Below are 15,193 nucleotides of genomic sequence, written 5' to 3' on the forward strand. Positions count from 1 at the left end.
TCTGCCATAATCACACCCCTCAAAGAGCCTATGATTAATATTTTGCAATATTTATTTCATGAATTTTTACAAATTTCAAATGAGTATCTGGTTTTGAATCCTGCTCCTTTTTAAAAAAATAAAATAAACCTTATTTCTAGAGCAATTTAGGTTTACAGAAAAATTGTGCAGAAAGTTTAGAATTTCCCTTCCCCTGCCTTTCCCTGCCTCCCCCCCCCCCCACAGTTTCCCCTACTATTAACATCCTGCATTAGTGCAGTGCATTTGTTAAAATCGAAGAACCAGTGTTGGTATATTATTAGTAACTGAAGTCTGTAGTTTACATTAGAGTTCACTCTGTATGGACAATTCCATGGGTTTTTACAAATGCATATTGTCGTATATCCACCATTACGGTATCATACAGATTAGTTTCCCCGCCCTAAAAATGCCTTGTGCTCCACCTATTCATCCCCCCTTCTCACCCCACCCTTCCTGAAACCCATCGCAGTTACAGATCTTTTTACCATCTCTATAATTTTTCCTTTTCCATCATGTCATATAGTTGGAATAATAAAGTATTGCAGCCTTTTCAGACTTACTTCTTTCAATTAGCATATCTTTTTAAGGTTCTCCTATGTCCTTTCATGGCTTGAAAGTTCATTTCTTTTTATCTCTTAATATTCCACTGTGTGGATGTGCCACCGTTTGTTTCTCCACACACCTGTGGAAGGCCATCTTGATTCCTTCCAATTTGGGGCAGTTATAAATAAGGCTGCTGTAAATATTCATGTGCAGGTTTTTGTGTGGACATAAGTTTTCTACTCCTTTGGGTAAATTCTTAGGAGCAAGATTGCTGGATAGTATGGTAAGTCTATGTTTGCTTTGTCAGAAGCTGCCAAACTGTCTTTCAAAGTGGCTGTATATTTTGCATACCCACCAGCAATGAATGACAGTTTCTAATGATCCGTATCCTTGCCAGCATTTGGTATAAATTCATGATAACAAGATAGAACTCTTTCTATGAATTGCCAAGTCATCCTACAGAAAGGTAGCCTCATGTTACACTCCCACCAGTAGTGAATAAAAGTACCCATTTATTTCACTGTCCCTTAGCTAACATCCTATATTACTTTTTTTAAAAAGGAGGCAAAACGTATGGTTCTGGATTTTTTTGCAAAAGAGATTGATTTTAAGAAAACTGAAACTAAAAATTCAAGCTAAAATTTTGGTTTTAAAAATTGTGAGAGATATCTAGAGATTTAAACCCCTAAGTTAACCATACTAGCTATTAATTCTCTTCTTTATCACTGAGAATTGTACATAAATTGTTAGTTTGACTAGCCTATACGATGTTAAACCTTCATTTCAGAAAACTGGTAACTTAAAATATTGGAAAATCATTAACTTTAAAATTAAGCTTCTACTTTGTATATTTTAAACTTCTAACAATGTATTCCACTTTTGTAGGAAGGTGTGTGTATGTATAGTTTCCTGGCATAATTTTAAAATATCTCTTCATGACAAGCTCGCAGTTAATTACGTTTTAATTTCTTCTTTTTCCTTTCTGATTTTTAAGGCTATCATCTGTATATTCAGTAAGAATAAAAGTTCTAGTCTCAAATGATTGACTACCTTAATCGTTTCAATTCAGGTTACTAATGGCAATGCAAAGTTAAACAAAAACCGTGGTTGAAACTATGTTAAGTTACATAATGTCATCTTCATTATTATCTGAATTTCATAGTCAGAAAAGTTTACAGCAAGATGCTTCCACAAGTCAAGTGAATTATAGAGCCAGGAGGAACCTTAGAAATCAGGAAATTCAGTCCTTTTGTTTGATAGTTAAGAAAATGGAAACTGAGACTGGTACAGGCACATCTTGGGGTCACCCTGCTGGACAGTGACCCTTTACTCTGGGTTCTTGACTCTAAAGCAGCTCCGTTTCAGGCCACACTACCCTGCCCTGGTCATCTGAGAACCGAAGCTGTCACTACTATATCCTCAATTCATAGCCTTTGTCTCTCCCAAGGAGTGTATGTAAGAATAAAATTCCTACTGCTTCCTTGATTATTCTTTCTAACTCCAGCTTCGCTCAATTTGTGGTTAGAACTGACAAATTGATAAACCACATAAATCAATTTCCTTTCAGAAACCTAGAATAAGCTCAGTCACTTTGTAACAAAGAAGCTGCGTGTTGTATCCAGATTCCAGATGAACTAAATTTTGCCTTTAGCAGGCTAGTCTCAAAAATAAATACCTATGGAAGAAATATGTTTACCTAGAACCATAACACTATTCATGTAAAGTATTTGTTTGTTTGTTTTTCTTACCAGATATCTGTATGCCCTTGGTCAGAAGGTTTGGAAAAGATGGAAAAAACGTTACTTTGTTCTTGTTCAGGTTAGTAATTTTTTTCCTATTAAATAATTACCCTAGGACTTTTTGGTCTTAGGACCCCTTTATTCTCTTGATAATTATTGAGGACCTGAAAGAGCTTTTGTTTATATGGGTTATATCTATCAATATTTACCATATTATAAATTAAAATTTAGAATTTTAAAGATATTTAATTCTTTGAAAAATAAAAATAGTTAATGCGTTATGTTAACATAAATAATGTTTTTATATAAAATAACTATTTCCATAACCAAACAATTTAAGGAAGTACATGGCATTATTTTATACTTTTGTACATCTCTTTAATGTCTGGATTAATGCAGTGTAGCTGGATACTCATATCTGCTTATACATTCAATCTGTTGCTATATCACATGAAATATAGCCTCTGAAAAACTCCACTGTACACTCGTGAGCTAATAAGGGTGGAAAAGGCAAAGGATGCTAAGTATTGTTATGAAAATAGTTTTGACTTTGCTGACCCTTTGAAAGGGTCTTGAAGACCTCTGAGGTCCCCAGACCAAACTTAGAGAACTGCTGCATCATTCTGATGTTTCATAGACATGTCGTAATATATATAATCACATACATATATAAATATTCCATATGTATTATTCTCATAAATATATCATCAAATCACCCAAATTGTTAGATTTATTTCCAATAAGATTCTGAACATTGATAGAATATTGGACTATGCAGTTTGGCTGATTTTCCTTTGCTTTCTTAATTTTTTTTTTTTTTTTTTTGAATTGTGGATCACCTTTGCTCATAGATTGCACTCATTAAGTTAAATTTACAAAGGAAAACTTTCAAAGTAATACTCATTCCATCCTATGATAAATCAAAACAGTTTTGTTCCCAAAGGAAATACATAAAATGAGAATTACTCCTGAAATTCTTAACATAAGGCAATCTGTAAAATCTCATTGATTCCTACCACACATTAGTCAAGCTTAAGTCGACTAGATCAGAATGACTTGGTGAAATGTTGAGGAAGGAAAATTGTCACTTGCTGTCTCCAGCAGCAAGTTTAGCCATCTGTCAATTGCTGGGTAAGATTACTTTATTGATGTCCCATGAAGGCATGGTAACTTCATGAAAAGTGTAAAAATTCAGTCAAAAATAGTTTTATCTTCATGGTAAACAGCCAGAATATTTTTTTTTCCTGGCTACAATATAACCTTATCTTATATAATTAGAACCAATATTTTGTCAACTAATTTAAAAAAAGATGCATATGCATACCCGAAACATTTATGTCTCAACTAAAATATATAAGGATGCATCTGTTTTACAGTCTTTTGATGTAGAGCCCATATATTTGCCCCCATTTGGATTTCTGGGCAATCTGTCCCTCCAAAAAAATATACGCCTATTAAGGCACCTTTTCCAGTTTCCAAGGTTTAGTTCTTTAGAGTGAAGAAAGAATTTAACAATATTTACTAAGAAATTTGTATATATGTCTTTCTAGACATTTTGGTTTTATTCCCATCTTTTATAGATGTGTCACCCACATCTAATAAGACAAATGTTTGTTTATGATTTGCCTCTATCAAGTCTTTCCAAAGTATTCAATTAATTTTTCATAAATATGACAGCCTTTTTTTCAGTCATATTTTATGTATTTATAGAGAATCCAACATAATTCCATAATTTCAATAACTGGTGTTATTTGTATAAACTAGTTTGGAAACAGACCCAGCTGAATCTTGGTAAGCATAAAGTTTAACCAGTGAAAACACATGGGAACACATGAGAGTGTAACCCTGTAACCACAAATGTTCAACAAGTCGTATGTATTAGTCATTGTGTTTTAAAAAATGAATGGAAAATGTTAGCTAATCAGGAGACCTGGTTAAGTGATAGTTGGCTAAAAGAGCTTCTAATATATTTATTATTTTAATGTAAAATTAAGCTTTGTTAGATAAGTCTTGAGGAGTCAAATGACCACCTCATGCTTTTGGCCAGTCCGGGTTCGAGGTAATCCCTTGCCCTTTACCTTATTTTCTACTGTATGATCACAAGGTCAGAAATTATAGGACAAACATGCATATTTTGGTTGTCACTCCATGAGAGGGTTTAGAAATCAAAGAAATAATTGGAATACTTTGAGATTGTTAATTGGTTTGGCTTTGGGGCAGATTAATCATGTTTGGGGTAAGCTAGAACATTCTCCCAACAAACAAAATATAAGTTTAATGTTTTAAAAGGCAAAATCCAATTTAACCTAAAGTAGATAAACCCATATACTCCATAATTGAAATGTATTAAAAATACCACTAAACTATAATGAATCAGATTTATTATACCTGAGGTATCATAGCTTAAAATTGAGTCATGTTTAAGCATTACATCTTTACACACACACATATACATAGTCATGTTTAAGCATTACATCTTTACACACACACATATACATATACACATGCACTCACACACAAAGTATGGATAATACCAGTACTCTGACAACTTTTTGAAGCTTTATTCACAATTGACTCTTCTTTCATTTCGAAATGTAATAAGAAGACGAATTGAATGCACACAATTCAAAATCAAGATGGATATGTATGGAGATTCAATGAGACTGACCCATTGGGAGGAACTGGGTAGTTTTTATTAGTATCTTTAAAGACAGCTCTCATTCTGTCTGCACACAGCTGGTAGGTGCATACCTGCAGGCTGCATTATTGAAAGGTGAAGGAGTCGGTTTTCTTAGAGAGGACAGTGTACCCCTGCTGTGTCTGCTGCTGCCATCGGCAGGATGGTGCTCTGGTGATAATGTGAATCTCATCACCACTTGTGAGTGTGTATTATATGAGTGATATAGCTGGAGATTTAGCCCATCAGCCCCAGAATTTGTACTCATAAAAATTGATTGAGAGTCAGGCTTGGGCAGCTGCAAAGTCATTGTTCAAAGTGAAAAGTTGAGGAGCCGCTGAGGTGAAAAGCCTTTTCAAAGACTTGTTTATGTAAACATATAAAGCAGAACCAGAAATGTGAATTTAAATTTATTTGTTAATGTGGGCTGTTTTTTTTAGCTTCTGAGTAAGAATAGTTTGGTTCCAGTTTAGATTCTGAAGCTGATACAGTGGTAGTATTAAATAAATTTTAATATTTTCCAGGAATCTGAATTTTTTTTTTTAAATGAAGAAGGTAAACTTTGGTTCAAGCCTAATTGAAAGAACAGTGATTTCGAAGATAACACTTGAAATCTTACCAATATGAAATTTATGTTGGCTTGTTCGTTTTCATTTTTTTGTGCTTGTTCAGTACTGTAATATTAGATTTGGAGGATATCATTGGTGTAAAATACTTATGACAACTTTAATATATTTTAGTTCATTATAATAAAACCACTAAATAGCCTTAAAACTCGCTCTTTGTATTTGTCATTTAACCAAACTGAATTATTTCTTAATTCTATATTCTGCTAACACCTATTCAAATAACCATATGCTCACAGTTGTTACATATTCTGTGGAAAATCTAAAAGTTCCTGAATCACTTACCTATTAACATAATTATCACTATATTGCTATATTTAACCTAATATTTATTAAGCACTTATTTGGGGGCAGACATAAGCACTTTTTTAAAATGAGCTTTATTTTTTAGAGCAGTTTTAGCTTTACAGAAAAAATGTGTATAAAGTACAGAGTTTTCATTTAGCCCTTCTTCCCCCTTTGTTAAGCATTTTTAATGTATTATCTTATTTACTTCTCAGAATTAGCATATGAGGGTGGTAGGTATTATTGTTACCCCCATTGTACAGATAAAATATTGATAAACATTAGGGTGATATAATTTACCCAGGACTAATGCAGTTTGTGGTAGCCTCAAGAAATCAAATCCTGTTTTGTCAGATTCTAGAGACTAAGCTTGCATTTCCTCTGCCATACTACTATGATTAAATTGATGCACACAACTACAGTTTACCTGTAGACAAACAGATGTATGAGTCATCACTGTGGATCATAAATGTCATGAGGTACAAAAGGGTGTTACTACATGAAAGGGCTGGCCAGTTAGTGATGGTCTAAAGAGTCCTGAGCTCACTGAGGCCACTTACTGAGTGGCACCTCTGGAAACTGAAGTAGACATCTATGTTGTTTTGGCCCTGTATCAAAGTGTTCCCTGCTTGTTGTCGATGTGTCAACATCATGACTTGAAGTTGTTGCAAACAACAGCAGGCTATCAAGACATAATGTTAATTAAATATCAGCTGACTTGGCACAGGATGTAAACACTCAGCCATGCCACTGAGTGATCCATACATGCTGCAAACAAATGAGAAGCACTCTGTTGGTGAGATGCCATCAAAATCTGCTTTAAACTTAAAGAAATGAGTCCTCCAAACGTATGGATTTCCGAAATACTCAGCACACATGGAGATCCGCTGCAGCAGATTCCTCTCACATATTTGAGAATGCTGCAGCCTAGAATTCAGGTACCTGGTCTAGGTCTACCCTAGGACATCAGCTTATGTTTGCTTATAGTACTAAGATAATGTGAAGTGGACAAACATACTACTGTCAGACCAAGAAAGCCATGGGTAGAGACTCTCTCACTTTACTTTTTAAATTGGTTTAAAATTTACACACTCGGGACATGCTCAGTGTAGGATAAAATCAAACCGTACAGAAGTATTTATGTTAGAAAAGGAGAGGCCTCTATGAACACCACTTATACCTTATTCTATTCTCCTTCCTAATTTAGCCAAGTAACCATTGTTAACAGTTTGTGCTGCCTTCTAAACGTGTATCTGTGTGGAAATGTGTGTGTACATGCACATCCATTCATAATGGAATTATTCAATATATTTGTGTTCTCAGATTTGTTTTTGCCCTTTAAAAATATATCGGAGACAAGTTACTATGTCAGTATATAAAGGTCCGCTTTACTCTTTTAAATGGCTGATTAGATTCCATAATATAGATTAACAATTTATGTGAAGTATCCTGTATTTTGGACATTTAAGTTGTTTCTTCTTTTAATCAAACATTCCTGGAATCAGTATATGTACAATACTTGTACATTAATTGTTGTATATGTGTTGAAGTATCCCTATAGAAATGAAATTGCTGGGTCAAAGGGCACAGATACCTGTAATACGGAGTAAGATTATAAATCTTCAGATGAATCATGAGTACTTAAGTATTCACCAAAACTTTGGCTCTTTTTGTTTTTACTTAAGTCACTTTTACATAGTGAATAAATACTCATTATGCCCCATGTTGCATGCATTATTTTATCTTACCTTTCAAAAGGCACATCTTCATTAGGAAAGAAAATTGAAAATTCTTTTGGTTGTGAGGTTCGTTTGGATGTAGAGTTTATTTGGAAAATGTCAGAGGGGTAAAATCCTTATTTTTAAGTTTCATTTTTAAGATAACTTTTGCTTTGTGGTAATTGGATTTCCATAGTGAAAAAAAGATGACAATATTAATTTTTATGATTTACCCTTAGAAAATTAACAATTTAATGTGTTTGCTCTTCAAAATAGCTCTAAAACATTGTTAAATACACACTTACATGTATTTCAAGAGCTTAGATTGTAAAACAGACAGAGAAAGTAGAGTGAGAATAGGATCATATTTGGTAAGTAGAATCTCATATGGATCAGGCAGTGATCCCAATGCAAAACTTCCTCTTTTTATATATATATCTTGTATTGCCTATAAAATTTTTTGGGTGGTGTTATTTTCATGTTTAGATTCCAGAAAATATCTGATTTGTATTATTTTATAGCTTATAGCTGCATGAAAGAGCAGAGGACCTATGAATAAGAATTGTACAATATTATGAAGTTTGAATAAAATTGTTCTAAGATTAAGGTTTTTTTGGAAATTGTTTTATAAGACTCCTTTTTAATAATGCTATAGTAAAAATATGTATGTATATATTTATATGTGTGTACATGTATATATACCTCTCTTCAGGTATAAGTATGGACTCATATGCATATGTCTTTATACATATATATTTTATACATATGTATGTATAGAACCCTCAGCGTGGATAATGTGTCTGCTACATAATGTAGACTCAGTACATATATATTAAACAAATGAATATCGCTCCTTTAATTTGAGTTCCTTCTCAAACTCTACATGGAACATAAAATTGACTTCTATTTGAGCATTCTTGAGCCAATATCTAGTTGTCATCTTTGATCCCTCTCTTTTCCTTATCCCATGACAATCAGAAAATATAATTTGTTCTACAGCCAAAACAGTATCCCAAATTCATCCAGATCTTTCCATCTTCTCTGCTGCTAAACTAGTTGAACCACCATCATCTTCTCCTGCATTCCTATAATACCATCCTAGCTCTTCTCTCTGTTTCTGCTGTCTCCATTCTCCCTACAATCTACTCTTCAGATGGTCAGAATAATCTGAAGCATATTGGCTTCCCATTGCACTTAAGACCCAAACCCCTGACCATGACCTAGGGAAGGTCCTACATGTTCTAACCGTTGCCTTCCTATTCAATCAGTCCTTTCCTCACTGAGCAGCACCTTAACTTCTAATACTTCTAATTATCTATAGTGCCAAGACTAGGAGTTTAGCACTTCCCCAAAGATATTGCAAATGAATTTATAATATGGCATTTTTTACATGTGATTTCTATGCAAATTCATATTTGCATAGATAATTCCACCTGGATTGTTATTGGCCATTCCAATGCCTTTATTGTCCCCATGGCTACCTCGTTCTACCTACTTGTGTAGGTATCAGTTCACTTGTCACATTCTCAAATAGTCCTTTTCTGTCCTCCCAATCTAAAGTACCCCACAACTCACTCTCTCACACATTATCTGGTTTTATATTTTTCAGAGCATTTATCTCTAACTAAACTTACCTTGCTTATTTATATGTTTAATTTTGTATCTCTTTACCTCTTCTACAATATAGGGGTCCATGAAAATAAAGACCTTTCTTTTACTCTTTCTTTTAATCTACTGTAGCCATGGAACCTTAAACACTGCTTGTTACATTGAGTAGAAACAATAAATATTTGTTGAATAAATGAGTATATGCAGATCACTCTCAGCATTGTTATTAAAAGGCTGTCTTTTCTTTCTCTGATTTACACACTGATTGTTAAATCTTTTTTTATGCTATTTGGTGCGGACAGTTAATAAATATATATTCCCCTCAAATCTATCATGAACTTGAAGACATATCCATTTTCCTTGATTAAATTAAGCTCTGGGATTTTTTTTAAAAAAAATAATACCTCTAACACCACCTTTGGCCTTCGTCAAGAACGTTTCCAGCTAAGGATTTGTTTTAAGCCTTAATCTTTGCTGAAATTAGATGGTGGCAGTTGCTAAGCTGCCAGCTGTTAACATGATCCCTACAGTAGGAATACAACATACAAACCTGAATGCTGTAGTCTTTAAAAACTCATCGTTAGCGCTTACAAGTATGGACACAGACAGGTGCTGAACAGGTTGACAATTGAGAACAAAATGGGAGGTTTCCCATACCAGATGCAGATACCTCATGAGACCACAGCAACCTAAGTTAAGGTGCCAGTCAAGAATAGTGATAGCCGAAACTGGATTTAATGTTTTCATACAGATTAAAATCTAGTTACATCTCTCAGTTCTCCACAAATCCATTCTTTATGGAGTTTTAAATTAAGAGTATATTTGGTTATAGATATTGAATATTTATCATTGCCATATCTTTCCACTGAAGAGATTTTCAATTGCAGTATAGTAAATTATTTAAGCTTTGCTCAATAGTGCATGGGTAAGCTTGTAGGTAAAAACAAAGCCAGAGTTTTCAGAGTAGGTCATACCAACTCTTTCTATCTAATTCTAGTCCCAAGAATCGGGCACACGGTAGTGTGGCCAAGTGGAGGCTGCAGGATTGCCTCAGGCTGGGAGCACAGGGAGCCGGGTGATACCCTGACCCCTGAGCTGGTCCACAGTATATTTTAATTGTGAGCACTGGCTGATGTGACAGTTCTTTCAGAGTGCAACTTCTCCAGGTTACCCTTAATCTCGTTACTGGCTAGCAAACCTGTAGCTACAAGGTTTTTAACACTGCTCAGAAGGATTCATCTGAATTTACACTACAAATTCGTTGTAGGATTGGCCTCGGGAATGTGATTTAGGATGACCTTACAAGAAAAATGGGTAAATGGAAGAGCTGTGGTGGGTGTTAGAGGAATCTGGAAAAAAAATAATAATAATAATGAAATGTGGCATCATTTTATGAAAACAGAACCAGGAATCGGTGAGTCAAAAGGATAATATTAAATAGTTGTTTCTGGAACCAATGTATGCCAAATTGCACTTTTTTCAGTTGTCACCTGGGTCAGATTTCCTAATTGTCAGAGACAGCTTAGTCGTTGGTATTTTGTTACTCTCCATCTGTACTCTTCCTTACATCTCTCTGCTCAATTATCTGTGACAGATTCTGAGTCTGTTGGGTGATTTTTGAGATATTAGAATAAACAAAATACTAAAATAGGTCCAAAATAAAATTCAACGAGTCTTTTTAATACTTTATTATTTATATAGCCATGACTCTGGAATGCCTCTAAAGCTTGAGTTTTTTTTTTAAAGAACTTTTAAATTTGTACTTAAAATTTTATATACTCAGCATGTTGAAAAATAATCTTATCTTTTAAAGCTAGCTAGAAATAACTTTAAAAATAAAGCACAAAACAGGAACTTGCACCAAACTTCAAGTTTTATAAAGAAAAAAGCAATATTAGTGTAAGCAGTTGGTATGCATGTAAAAAAACATATACCCTTTTGACAGGTAATTTCTAAGGCTAGATCTTAAATTGCAGGTAAACTTTTAGCATTTTATGTGGGTTACACATATGAAGTATTTTTAACACGACACCACAAATGTATACTAATAATTTATGTAAAGGTCTTTAGAGAAAATTTTATTTCTTGTTTTGAAGAGAAAATTTTTGAAATTTTACACTGAAATAAATTTGTAAGATAATTTTCGTAATAAAGACAGGACAGTTTCTAAAACTGCATTTCAAGACCACTCTGCTTTTTCTTCACTTCCTCAGTTTCTTGTTCATGTATGTGTTCATGCAACAGATACCATCAACAGCACAGTCGTTTTTTGCCAATAAAATATGGAAAAGACACAGCCCATGAGAGAGGGAGAAAGGGGGCGGGGGGTAGGGAGGAAGCCACATGAACCTAGGAGAAAGAGGATAGAGACATGGAGAGTCAAGAGTCCTCAGTTCATTTGCTGCTTATCACCATATGGTTGTTCCAAGAGCAGTTCTATCCCAGAGTCAGCCAGGTACTGCACTTGTTGCAGTCACAAACTGCATCTCTAACCCTAAATGAAATGACTCTTCTAAGACACATAAAAGAGAGTGAGAGAAGCATGACGATTTCCTGTCAACCAGGTTAGATTTATTGGGAGACTACTCCACTACAGGCAGGAATTGTGCTAGGTGCTCTACATCAATTATCTCTAATTCTCTCAAAACCCTGTTAGGCACATTATTATTGTTTGTATTTTAAAGAAAATCGAATTGGTCATAAAAAGGTTAAAGTGATTTGCCCAAGGCCTTGTCAAAGTGGAAAGAATAAGGATAAGTAAGTAATTGGGGGGGGGGGGTGAAAGTGTGACTTACATTTGAAATGGTGGGTTCATTTATGGAGGCTGACCTACCCTCTCTTTTCTTTTTCCAACTGAAATACCTCAGTATGATTGTCTTTAGAGGGTCCTTTTCTGACCACTCTATGCAAAAGAGACTCCGTTCTATATTCTCTTTACTCTGATTTGTTTTCCTTCAAAACAATTCACCACCCAAAATTACTTGAGATAGATCTTCTGTTTATTTGCAATTTATCTCTCTCCACTTTCTCATTCTATGAAATGGATCTTGTTTTTTTCTTATTTATTTTTCTATCCCCAAAGCCTATAAAGTTCACTGTAGATGCCCAATAAATATTTGTTGAATGAATGAGAAGAGGGTTAGAAAATACCCATAAGAGCACAGAGGAAGATGCAAAAGTTATAAATGCGCCTGACCAAGGTCAGTAATTTTACCAACCTGACTAATAAGCAATAAAAGATTAGTTCCGAGGTCTCTAAAAGACATCAAGAAGATCAGATAGGGAGGCATGCTCACATTAGTCTTAAAACTATTTTGCTAATATATCCCTTAAAATAATTTTGTACAATTATTAATCCCCCGAGATTTTCATCAAACTTAAATAACTGCAAGGGATGCAATTTCTAAAATAAGACCTTTAAGTCACTTGTAAATTTATCCAATACAATCTAAATACTGTTGTGATTTTTTATCCACCTGTAACCATTTTTGCAAATTCTATATAATTTCATTTTTCTCCCTGAACTCTTATTTCCATTACTCTTCCCCAGTAGAATTTTATCCTTATGAAATAAATGTTATGCTTCAAAGACTTCTCGATCACTCCAGCAAGTGTCTCTGCAATTTAAAAAATCTACAAAACTGGAGTTAAAAAATAATTCCCTGTAATCAGAAGGCTTTGAGTATTAAAATGTTCTTTTAAATTGAAGTATAATTGCAATTATGAGTAATGCACAACTGATAAAAATACAAATATATGACAGATTTTAACAAATAATTATTAAACTTAAAAGTTAAAAATTTTATTGGAAATACCTTTCTTAATGGGCTGAATAGGGCTTCCTTAATCCTCCCAATTTATCTGTGAATGAATATTATTTATTCTAGAAAGATAAATAGTTTCACATTAATTCTTCTCTTGTTTGTTTGCCTTATTTTTTTGTAATCTTATTTTTTATTTAATTTTATTGAGATATATTCACATATCGTGCAGTCATGCAAAGTGTACAATCATTTGTTCACAGGACCATTATATAGTTGTGGATTTATCACCACAGTTGATTTTTGAACATTTTCATTACCACACACAAAAAAATAAGAATAAGAATAAAAATTAAAGTAAAAAAGAACACCCAAAGCATCCTGTCCCCTCCATCCCTCCCTGTTATTCATTTACTTTTTGTCCCCATTTTTCTACTCACCTGTCCATACACTGTATAAAGGGAATGTGAGCCACAGGTTTTCACATTCACACAGTCATACAGTGTAAGCTATATAGTCATACAATCATCTTTAAGAATTAAGGCTACTGCGTTGCAGTTCAACAGTTTCAGGTATTTCTTCTAGCTATTCCAATGCACTAAAAACTAAAAAGGGATATCTATATAATGTACAAGAATAACCTCCAGATTGACCTCTCAACTCCATTTGAGGTCTCTCAGCCACAGAAACTTTATTTTGTTTCATTTTGCTTCCCCCTTTTGGGGGAATTAGATATTTCCCAAGATAGTTTTGGTTCATTGTTTTGGTTCATTGTTTTGTTTTTCCTGAATTTCCATGGCCCATCATATAGCGAGTGCTCAAGACACAGTAGCTGGTTGAAGGAATGAGTTCAACCTCGTGTTTATTGTTTTCTGAACATCTGAAGTAGAGTATTTGGTAATAGAAAAGTTAAATATGACTTGTTAAGGCCAATGGAAGAGTTTTAATTAACAGAAGTTTGGTGTATTTGAGCTGTGAAGTTAGTGTGATTTGGGGGGAACCATGTAAGTATGTAGTTTGTACTTCCCAAAATAATAAATTTTCAAACATGGGAGAATATTTATTGAGTTGAAATAAAAGTGAATTTCATTGAAAAATAGAGAGGGAACTATGTGCTATGCACTGTGTGCAACAATTTAAATGTATTATGGAGAAACTGAATTTACAAAAGAAAAAAGAAATGTGTTATGGAAAAAACTAAATAGTTAGCAGCTGATGAGAGCTCTGTGATGTCTTATGTTGTGATAATTGTTTAACATTGAGAGTGATGATGATTGTACAACTAAGTGAAGATAATGTAAGAAACTGACCATTTTAAGTGTGATTAGGAACCCACTACTTAATAAATCAAGTCCTCAATTTGAGGCTTGCTCTGGTGAAAATTAGGGTTGTAAATGGGAGGCTGGGAGGCACCTCCTGGGAACCTCTTTTGTTGCTCAGATGTTGCCTTTCTCTCTCTAAGCCCAACTGGGCAAATAAATTATTTAACCTTCCGCCTGTGAGGGACATGACTCCAGGGGAATGAATCTCTCTGGTGACATGGGACATGAGCCTGACCCTGGCAGCGAGGGATTTAAAATGCATACTTGACCAAAAGGGGTAAAAATGAAAGGTAACAAGCTGAGGTCACAGTGGCTGAGAGATCACAAATAGAGTTGAGAGGTTACCCTGGAGGTTTTTCTTATACAAGGTCCAGCTAGACATCCCAAATGGCCGCATTATGCCATGCCCTTATCAAAAGTAGTCCCCAAATACCTAGGTCCCTACCTGAGAGTCTAAATACCTAGGTCCCTACCTGAGAGTCTATAAAAGATTCACTCACTTGAGTTTTATCTTTCAGAAACATAAATCCACCAGACTGTTCCTATGCCAGACTAATCCGAAAACCCAAAGGCAACAGCTTCTTTATAAACAACAATCAGATGCAGCCTCCTTCCCCTACTGTCGACAGCCCCTTTTCATGTGAATGAGTTAGGGTGCTCACTGCCTAGACCCCCCTGAAGATGGAGAACGATATTGAGAGGAAAGGGTAGCAACAAACAAGATAAGATTTAACAAAGGTCAATGAATACTGAAACTTTATATAAGTATATATATTTATATGTTTACATTTAGATGCTGGGGTGTTGGAATAGCTGGAAGGAGGTAGATGACATGGTGGAACTGTAGCCTGCAGCATCCTTTGAAGTTTGCTCTGTGCTTACTCATTGAATTG

The 15,193-nt window shown here is 34.5% G+C and overlaps 1 protein-coding gene across 8 annotated transcripts in view; it reads left to right on the forward strand.

Moving 5' to 3' along the window:
* CADPS2 (calcium dependent secretion activator 2) overlaps positions 1 to 15,193 on the forward strand; it is a 647,872-nt gene that overhangs the window by 432,866 nt on the left and 199,813 nt on the right. For all 8 annotated transcript variants that reach the window (XM_037836276.1, XM_037836275.1, XM_037836277.1 and 5 more), the window contains exon 9: positions 2,316 to 2,382. In XM_037836276.1, coding sequence (XP_037692204.1) covers positions 2,316 to 2,382 — 67 coding nt within the window. The remainder of the gene's footprint in view (positions 1 to 2,315; positions 2,383 to 15,193) is intronic.

This window comes from Choloepus didactylus, chromosome 5, assembly GCF_015220235.1.
Source record: "Choloepus didactylus isolate mChoDid1 chromosome 5, mChoDid1.pri, whole genome shotgun sequence".
NCBI classification, from domain to species: domain Eukaryota; kingdom Metazoa; phylum Chordata; class Mammalia; order Pilosa; family Megalonychidae; genus Choloepus; species Choloepus didactylus.